The sequence below is a fragment of the Cottoperca gobio genome, chromosome 21, assembly GCF_900634415.1.
Source record: "Cottoperca gobio chromosome 21, fCotGob3.1, whole genome shotgun sequence".
Lineage (NCBI taxonomy): Eukaryota > Metazoa > Chordata > Actinopteri > Perciformes > Bovichtidae > Cottoperca > Cottoperca gobio.
The window spans coordinates 9,789,253-9,799,516 of record NC_041375.1 but is presented as its reverse complement, the minus strand read 5'-3'; the positions used below and the strand labels follow the sequence as shown (position 1 = coordinate 9,799,516).

The window sequence follows — 10,264 nt, the reverse complement described above, 5'->3', positions numbered from 1 at the left end:
TGAGTAGCCTCTTAACTGGATTTCACCTCTGTAATGATGAACATGATGCAGTAACTTAATAACATTATGTAACTGATTAATTCTCACAAAGTGTAAACTGGTTCACTTAGCTTAAAGTGATAAGAACATATAGCAGGCTAGTTAGTAGCTAGGTAGTTGGTGCTTAAAATGTTAGTGAACTGAAACAAGGTCCTGCACAGGGATGTCCCCTGGATTGATGATGAACGATACATCAATCCACTTGGGGGAGTTTCAAAAGCTTTGGCACCACCATCTTGTTAAACAGAACAATCACTTCATAGTTTGCAGCAACATCAAAACTACATTAGTGCAAGAGTTACTCATAAAAGGCTCTTTGTTTTCATTGTTTTATGTCTTCAAAGCACTTAAGAAGGCAGATGTTTCTCTTGTTTGAACATTTCAATTCAAATATTACTGTGAATGAAAACACGTCTGTCATAAAATGTTGAGAAAATGGACATAACCGACACATATAGTAAATAGACAAAATCCCTAAAAGCCGTTTGCATTGATCTGAAATTAATTATGAGGTTTACTTAGTTGTGCAGCCAGATATAAGTGACAGGCATCAGTATCTTCCTATTTTCCAAAGTGACATATTTCATCATGTTGTCACAATTGTTCATTTTCTAGCTGGATTCTCATTCTCTTTATGAGTATGTTAGAATTACATTCATATTGAGCTTTTATCACTTTCAGGACAGCCTTTCTATGAGCTTTATATGATAGCATGTTGTTTGGAGCTGAACATGTTTATTGTATGAGATTACATGAAAAGTTGCCCAACCTGGTTCTCAAGAAAGTTTTTTTAATTCTTCATGTAGACCAGGTCATCGGCTTCAAGCGTTGGTGCCCAACGGTGGCATCCTCTGCCATGACAACAGCACAATATGAGAATAGAGATTAACCTGGACCTGCAAAAAGATGGCCACTCTTCCCGAACTCGCCCAGGAATATAAAAACCCTTTCACCAAAACTGACCAAACTGACCCTTCACTCATGACCAGAGTAGGCAATACACACACTCAGAAGAAAACATAGAGCATGGTGTTCAGGGAGGTCAGAGAGCTGTCAAATGTCATTTAGCTGTATTACATTTCTGTGTTAGGAAATTCCTGTGTCTGAAACATGAAAGTAACATATTTCATGTTGTGTAGAGAACTACATATCAAGCCAAACACAGCCCTTTTTTTACTTTTCCATGTCAGAACTGTTACTCCTGGGGTTTCTTTGTGGAGACAGAACATTTGTAAAAAAAAATACTCCCTACAATCAAGAGGTGCGTGGAAAGTGATGGAGCTAACGCCAGAGAAAATGTATTTCTAAATGGACCTCTCTGCTGTCAAACTTCCCCCAGTCTGTCTGAAAGACGCAGGGATGAGAATGAGACATGATCAGAAATGACAGCATTCAGCAATGATGTTGACACCAAAGACTGTTGTTGAAGGTTTTGCATCCCAGACCTAAATGGAGGAGGCCAGTCTGCATGTATCCCACCTGCAATACCAACATATTTCTGGTGAGTGCATGTATGCAAACAGGAGGCAGGAGGGTTAGGGTTAACAGATCCTAACTGAGACAGACTGACATTGTCAGTAAGCTCATTATATGTGTTGTTTTGCTTTATGAAGTATGTGGTGTGCTGTGCAGGGTGCAAAGTTTAGACCTTTAAACCCCAGCTGCTGTTTGTGAAACTAGTGGCTCAAGACTTTTTCTTGAGCTGCCATTAAAGATGGAGCACAACATTACAATGTGTGTTTCTGAACTGTGTCATTTTGTACAATATCAAATTATCAGGAGAATTAAACAGTTGACTCCAAATATTCCCCTCAGGAGTTCAACGTGAAAAGTGAAGTGAGCCAGTATGTTGTTCACAACTTGTTTCTGATGTCCCCACATGGCCAAAAGTCATTGGTATATTAAGTTATTGCAGGTTTAAGTGTTGAAGGACATAAATATATCCATTCCCCATCCATTGGGGGGTGAAATAATTCATGCCAATGTACAGGTTTAGTCACCCATTAACTATTATGTTGCTCACTAATTAAATCACAGAGATAAACAACTAATATCTCAGAGTGAATGTATGTATAGGAGGTGCCTTGAAGACAGGAGAGAACAAAGGTCAAAGGTTGTGCATGGTGAGAGATAGCAGTGTTATTGTAGTGGCTCTCTGAGTTTCAGCAGTTAGGTATTCCTGCCCACTGAATGACTAACTGATTGAATTACAAATTGAACCTTTAAACTTTCCACATCATTCCACACTGAAACATCTCAACAACAAGAACAACAAGAACAATTTAGAACATGTATTTTATTTCAGTCAGCAAACAACAAAACTGTAAGAAGTGGGACGGACTGTAAAGCTGAAGGCTAGCTTTACTGCCTCCAACTGTGTCTGGGCAAGCTTATGTCATCATTTTCCAAAAGGCGGGTGAAAAAACGATTTAGTGTGGACAGGGGGTCAAAAACAAAACAAACAAAGGATTTAAATTTAGCCGGCTGTGTGTGGATGTATCTTAAAAGTAACATTTTCTAACATTAGAACAGCTGATTATTCACCCAAATCTGTGAAAGCATGTGTATTACACTGACTGGTAATAGTTTAAACTGTAGAAATGAAACAAAGCAGAGGCAGCACATTCTAGGATAAGGTGATCTGGTGATATTGTTTTTGTAATTGATCATACTCCTGACAGTCTTCTAATAATACGTGTTCTTAATTCATTTAAATGAGCTAATAGCTAATTAAATTTCACAACCAGTGCAACTCTCATAAAGGGTTTTCCTTCTGCAAAGCAAGTTGGGACCTTTAGTAGAATTCCTAGAATCGCATTGTTCATTTGATGTTATCACCTCCCTCCGAAGAGGAGGGTGTTGGTTTCCTATTTCACCTGGCTTTGCACGCCATCTGTCTTTTTTTATAATGGTTGTAGGTAAACATGTGCGTGTGAATAGAGAGAGTGAAAAAAAGAGGAAATATGTAATGGCCCTTTAGCACGCATGTGTATGCTTTTCAGGGGAATGTGAGCAGGAGCAGCCTAAGTAAACAGAGGACTTGGCACCAACCAGTAAGCAGTACTGCAAGTATGCATAACCACCATGACTTGCAAGTCTTATGACTGTTAGTCCACTGCAGGAGAGAATAAAATAGATAGACAGAAATGGCCAATTAGCATAATGAATAATAAAATGAGGAAAATACATTTAACTCCTGATATCCTAAAAGACTCTAAACATATTTCATTGGATAAAGATACTGTTTTTACAATGCTTAGACTGCACTACTTCACATACCATAAGAGAAAGTTGAAATGATGTCACTTGTAAATATGTTGAATATAAATAATTACACCAAGACAGGAAAGACATGAAGTGAAAATAAATAAGATAAAAGAGTGATTATATGGAGCCAAACTCTTCTAATAAAGGATTTCTGATTCTGATTCTCCACAATTTCCACAGGGAATCTTCACTCACTCTGTATTCCTGTGGTTAAATAACCTGCCTGTAAACTCAGCCTCTACTTCCTGCAGAACTTAAAGACACGCTCACTCCCACACACACGCACACACACACTCAAAGCTACCTCTTAAAGACAGCTCCCACTAGCTCTTACAACGAGCCAGCTTGCACTACAGAGAAGAGGCAATGAACAGCAGGGAGTGGTTTCCTGCACTGGGACTGGTGGCCTGGCTGTGCTTCCTCAGTCTGGGGCCGGTTCAGGGGGGGAAGGTGCTGGTTGTGCCTGTAGATGGGAGTCACTGGCTCAGCATGAAGATACTGGTAAAGGAGCTCAGGGAAAGGGGCCATGAGGTCTTGATGCTGGTGCCCGAAAGCAGCCTGTTGATCAAAGGCTCAGAGAGCTTCAAGACTGAAGTCTACCAAGTGCCATTTACCAAAGCTGAACTGGATGGAGTATTCAGCGATCTGCAGGATGGAGTGTTCCTCGAGCCACCCCATTTCACAGATTTGTTTATTAATTTGGAGCGTTTGGTTAACTTTACTTCAATGCAGGTGAAAGCCTGCGAGAGTTTACTGAACAACCAGCCTCTAATGGGTCAACTGAAGGAAGGGGGCTTCGATCTTTTGCTTACAGACCCTTTCCTTCCATGCGGCTCCATCCTGGCTCATATCTTTTCCATTCCAGCGGTTTATTTCCTGCGTGGACTTCCATGTGAACTGGATATAAAAGCTAACAAGTGCCCTTCTCCTCAATCCTACATTCCTGTGGCCTACTCTGGTAACACAGACATCATGACCTACCCACAGAGAGTCAAAAACATGTTCTTCTCTATTTTGGAGTCCTACGTGTGCAAAATGATCTATGGCCACTTTGACGATCTCGTCAGCAGTTATTTAGGAGACAACATGACCTACAAGGAACTTCTCAGTAATGGCGCTATCTGGCTTCTCAGATACGACTTTACTTTTGAATATCCCAGACCTCTCTTGCCAAACATGTTTTTTATAGGAGGTATCAACTGCGTCAATGAAGCTCCTCTGCCTGTGGTGAGTATTCAAAGAATGTATGGTAGCGTAAACAAGCATGCCTCACATCTGGATTCACTTAGGGCAAATTGCCTACTTGCTTGTTTTGAGTCAGGCTTAAGCCTTAGACGTTGATGTAATGACAACTACACCGAAAACCAGAAAAAACAATAGTTTCATATTAACAATTAATCAAAAGACAATGTAAAATACGAAAGGGGTCGTTCATAGTGATGAACCTATAAATACCTATAACTCAACCTTTCAACTCTTTTCTCTCTCAAGATTGAACTAATGTTGCTCTGCGTCTGCCTGGTGTGCAAATAGGTAATTGTCTGCTAACATGTTGGCCAAAATAACATAATAAGACGATAATATGTCCAATATATGTGCTTTCCAACTACTTGTAGATGAACAAAAAAGTAACCAAAAAAAAGAATTGATGCTGAATACTTTATATATTACATACATATATTTCTTATGCAGTATACACCAAACCAGCCAGCAACTTCTGTGTTTATAACTGTTATTGTTTTGTAAACTTGCATTAACATATGGGAAAGATTGAGGAAATGTAACATTTGTGTCACTTTGTTTGCTTGTATTATTTTGTATTCCATTCAAAGATAAAATATTTCTTCAATATTTCAACATTACACAAGACTTTCAGTAATCATTGTCTGTGGTACAAGACTAAGACCTTTGAACTGAGATAAATATTCAGGAGTAAAACACGGGTTCTGAAAAGATTGAAAAGATAGTTAATCAGGATTAATCAACAATTTACTCACAACATTGTGAAAGAACAGGTTTGTCTGCACTCATGGAAGATTCATTTGAGCCATCAGACTTGTAGACTATGACCAGCTAAATCTCAGAAAAGCAGTGAGGGGCCCTGTTGTGTAAACAGGACTAGGGCAAAGGGTGTGTTGACATACGCCCAGATGAGTTTGTATTTCCAATACTATGTAATTGAGTGGATCTCTGCTGAGTACAATGTTGATCAACTGAATTCCTGTAAATGTATTTGAAAACAATGCAATATGCAATCGGTTTTCAGATGGAAGTGATTTAATGGCTGCACCCCAAAATAAAAATCTGTTGCACTTTGGTCATTGTCTACTAGATCTAACTTTTTATTATAGGCGTCAATGAACTCTGAAAACTGAGAATTGTTTAACCCTTTTCTTTCTAACTCATTTTTTGTGTCTTTATTAACCTCCCTGCAGGACTTGAAGGAGTTTGTTGATGGCTCAGGAGATGACGGCTTTATTGTCTTTACGCTGGGCTCAATGGTGTCCAACATGCCTGAGGAGAAGGCCAAACAGTTCTTTGATGCCTTTCGTCAAATTCCTCAAAGGGTAACAATAAACATAACAGATAAAATAACTTTCCTTAGATTCAATCCAATCACCTACATCAGTTTATGCAAAAAAAACTTGAATGATTACTTTTATTAAACTGCTTTTTATTCTGTTTAAATAAAACACACATGTTTCTAACTACACAAGCACTGCAAACACTTACACATTAAGAGCAACATATATACTTAAACCCTAATCAGTTCAACCCATTGGACTTTGTCCGCTGCCTTTCTTTACTGTCAACATGGCAAACTCTCAATTCATATGTGAACAATTTGCACGTGTTTAAAATGTTTAAAAGGAAGATGTATTCTTGCTATTTCAGGTCGTGTGGAGATACACTGGAGTCCTCCCTGAAGATGTACCGAAGAACGTGAGACTTATGAAGTGGTTACCTCAGAATGATCTCCTAGGTGTGTTTAGTTTCATCCACACGGTGCTGCTATCATGTCATGAATCATACCATTGAAACTAATCAAAGTATGCTCAACAACAATACTTGCCTGTAAGTGTTTCTGTTTCTGTGCTCCTCAGCCCATCCCAAAGCTAAACTCTTCATCACACACGGAGGTACCCACGGTATCTATGAGGGTATCTGTAATGCCGTACCCATGTTGATGTTTCCACTGTTTGGGGACCAGGGAGATAACGTGAATCGCATGGTGGACCGCGGTGTTGCAATGAAACTTGGAATTTATGCTATAACGACTGAAAGCCTATTGGCTGCACTTAATACAATCATCCATGACAAAAGGTAAGACAAGTGGATATCATTAAAGAGAAAAGTCCATCAGTGGATATGGAAATGATCAAATTCACTTTTAGAGAAGAAGATACAAAAAACGTTGAAATAAATGTTTGGAAATAAATAACAATTTTAGAACAACTTCACTGCAAGTGGAGCTTCACAAATACTTTCGTAAAATAATTATATAATAATAATTACTATTATATAATTATATATATTTATATATATATATATATATATATATATATATATAAATAAATATTTACCTGCACACATATTTTTTTTAAATATGTATTCTAATCTGTAAATATACTTGTAAATAATTTTGATGATAAGGCTAACATTTGCTGTATATATATTTATAATACTTAATACACGTATTTGTCAGGGTGCATTTAATAAGCTTGTACTTGAAAGGGCTACTGATGTGTTATTGCTGCTGTTGTTAGAAGGCAGGCTATCTTGTTTATGTGCAGTACATTTAGAGTGACATAAATGTTTTGCATCTTATTTAATTCATTTATGGTGTAAACAGTGTCATAGAAAAGAGTTGTAATGTAGTCTGTTTGCCTTGTAATCATCAAAACTGGAGATCATCCTATTAACTTCCCCAGTTACAAAGAGAAGATAGTGACGCTGTCTGAGATACATCTGGACCGTCCTGTTCCGCCTCTGGAACTGGCTGTTTTCTGGTCGGAGTTTGTCATGAGACACAAAGGAGCCGCACACCTAAGGGTGGCTGCACATGACTTAAACTGGATTCAGTACCACAGCCTGGATGTCTTTGGCTTTTTTGTCATCATTCTCATCACTGTTCTGTGGGTGACACTCAAATGCTGCTTGTTCTGCACCCGCAAGTGTTGCAGAAAGGGGACTCCAAAGAGAAAGCATGAGTAGTGTGTGTGTGTGTGTGTGTGTGTGTGTGTGTGTGTGTGTGTGTGTGTGTGTGTGTGTGTGTGTGTATGCAATATACTGTTAAATCTCAGTCCAACTGCCATTACAACCTCTTCAACCCATGTTATATGCTATTGGCAATGATTGATGAAGCCAAGAAGCCATTGTCTGGGAAGCAAACCTGTTTTTTAAACTTGTGTCGTGGATTTATTTGTAATCAGTTGCGTCATTCATTTGAAATATGATTCATTCATATATTTGCTTTCTCTACTTGTTTAACTGAACAGTTTACCAATAACCAATTCTTCTTCATATTAGCATATTTTGGGTTATTATTACTGTAATAATAATTAGCCATTACTATAAACATTAACATGTTACAGTACCAGAACTAATGTAAGTGGGATATGAGCTCATTTTCTTTCATATTATTTGCACATAAAATGCCTGCAGCTCTATCTAGTGGTCAGTAGATGCACTGGCATATGCTATATACCAGCTCTCTCAAAAAGCCTGTGCTGATCTTTTTTGTTTCATGTGTTTAATAAGACTCACGCCATGATAGTTTATCAATAAGACAAGTGTGTGAAGGGTTAATCAGAGAGCATTCGTTCACATCCCCAGAACAAGTGTTTTGACAAGTATTTCATATACTGGCATGTTCTGCAGTAAATGCTTACTTGCTTCTTGGTAAAGGTTTAAAAATTAAAATAAAATTATAAGAACTAATATTAAATTATAAATAAATTATATATATATATGGAAGTATGGAAGCCTATTTCCGCCAGTAAAAAAAAAAAGTCCTAATGGAAAGTCATAATTAAAATGATGAGATATTTTACACAACTGACAAGCTAGCAGCTTTTTGGCATAAGTTCTCTTTATTTATCTTGACAAGGAAATGGATTGTGAGCACATTGAGGACTACTTTAAGCGTGGATTTACAACAGAGGAAATACTTAATTTGCTTGCTGATTCACATGGGGTTGAACTAAGCAAACACACACTTGAAAGAGTTTTGAGCAGGAAGCTGCTGTGGCGTCGAAAGAATAAAACTGATGTAGCTGAGGTGGCAACTTTCATTGAACAGCAACTGGAAACATCTGGTCAGTGTCAAGGGTGTGGCTGTTACAGATGGATGCACCAAAAATGTTGGGTACATGGAATTGTGACTGACAGAGAAACAGTGTGAATACTGCTGCAGTTATTGGATGGTGAAGGTGTTGATCTGAGGTCAAGAAACAGACTGCGAAGGCAGCGTTTACCACAGCGGTGGTCCAAACTATGTATGGCACATTGATGGCTACGACAAGCTTAAGCCATTTGGAATCGCAATCAGTGGATGCATTGAGGGGTTTTCCAGAAAGATGATATGGCTTGAAGCTTACAAAACAAACAATGAGCCAAAGATCATCGCTGGCTACTTCATTGATGCTGTTATCAATGCTGGTGGGTGCCCTGCCAGAATCACACTTGATTTAGGAACAGAAAATGGTCATATGGCTGAAATGCAGCAGTTTTTGCATTTTCCTAGGAACCAAGCACAAACCGACAGTATCACCTTTGGTCCAAGCACTGGAAACTAAAAATTTGCATGCATAACAATCTAAAAGCCCATTTTTATTTATGGGTTTATCCACCACATTTTTAAAGCTGTGAAGATATAACACTAGTTGCACGACTGCAGTACATTATAGGTATTAATATTATTGTGCCAACCTACCATATTACAACTTGACTAAGACAATAATCACCAATGATCAATATTTAACACATTCTGTCTGACTGAATATTATTTGCCTCCTAGGAAGAACTTAATGAGGTTGTATTGACTTGGAACAACCACAGAGTCCGTCTAGTCCATAACTCACGATCACCCCATGTACGTCCCTCCATATGACATGCAGTCCCTCATCTGTACGGAGGCAGAGAGTGTTTGCAGTCTGTGGACCTGGAGAAGGTTCACGTCTGCCTTGACGAGTGTGTGTTCAAGGACTTCCCATGTGATGAAGATGTGTTCCATATCTGTGTGGACCTCATGTCAGAGTATAACCTGACATTAACAAATGATGTGTTTGAAACCATTGACCTGTACATCCAACTCAGACAGCTGATGAACAATGAACTAGATCTAGATCATTAACTTTCCTGGGCTAGTGTCACAATTTATATTTCATATTATATTATTATATTAGTTTCCTGTTTAACTCCCGGACAAATTGAAATATACATACTGATTGCAATTGTCAGAATTATAACAGGTATTTTCGGAGCGTCATGAACTGCATTGTTGTACAAACGGTAGTTTAGCTGCAAAGACTGATTCACGTTACAATTAGGCTATATATACACTATCTAACGTTTACAAAATTCACCTGTAATAGTTACCTTATTTAGCACTGCATGTCGTTTGCACGGTGGGGGCAGCAGGTGATGAAGGGACCTTTGAAGACAGCGCCACTGTAACGCATGCGCACTTCTTATCTCATAATTATGACTTTCCATTGAGATTTCTTTCTTTTTTTACTGGTGGAAATAGGCTTCCATAGATATCACACTAAGGTCCAGATATCCATAAAGTCTCTAAAGACAGTGTAGCCCTGTAAATACTGTAAATAATCAGGTTTGGTACAGTGCTTTACAATAATCTGTTTATTTACAGCTTCTCACTAAACACTGAATTTAAAAACAGTACTTGAGCTTTAAAGTAAAATGTTACACATGTTAAACAATCACATTAATGTAT

At 38.2% G+C, this 10,264-nt stretch overlaps 2 protein-coding genes across 2 annotated transcripts in view; both read left to right on the top strand.

Moving 5' to 3' along the window:
- The first annotated feature begins 3,585 nt into the window (after positions 1-3,585).
- Positions 3,586-8,653, top strand: LOC115025952 (UDP-glucuronosyltransferase-like). Its single transcript, XM_029458379.1, has 5 exons — positions 3,586-4,533; positions 5,742-5,873; positions 6,202-6,289; positions 6,411-6,630; positions 7,239-8,653. The coding sequence occupies exons 1-5, from the start codon at positions 3,673-3,675 to the stop codon at positions 7,519-7,521; spliced, it is 1,584 nt and encodes a 527-aa protein (XP_029314239.1). The 5' UTR covers positions 3,586-3,672; the 3' UTR covers positions 7,522-8,653.
- Positions 8,654-8,789: 136 nt separating this feature from the next.
- The window catches only part of LOC115025954 (granzyme F-like), a 3,880-nt gene continuing 2,405 nt past the window's right edge, over positions 8,790-10,264 (top strand). The window contains exons 1-2 of the mRNA XM_029458382.1: positions 8,790-8,967; positions 9,326-10,264. The exon at positions 9,326-10,264 is cut by the window's right edge and continues 694 nt beyond it. The gene's annotated coding sequence lies outside the window, so the exon portion shown is untranslated. The remainder of the gene's footprint in view (positions 8,968-9,325) is intronic.

Coding starts and splice junctions, on each gene's coding strand:
- LOC115025952 (XM_029458379.1), top strand. CDS start 3,673: ATGAACAGCAGGGAGTGGTTTCCTGCACTGGGACTGGTGGCCTGGCTG. Junction 5,874..6,201: donor TTCGTCAAATTCCTCAAAGG/GTAACAATAAAC, acceptor TTGCTATTTCAG/GTCGTGTGGAGATACACTGG. Junction 6,290..6,410: donor ACCTCAGAATGATCTCCTAG/GTGTGTTTAGTT, acceptor TGTGCTCCTCAG/CCCATCCCAAAGCTAAACTC.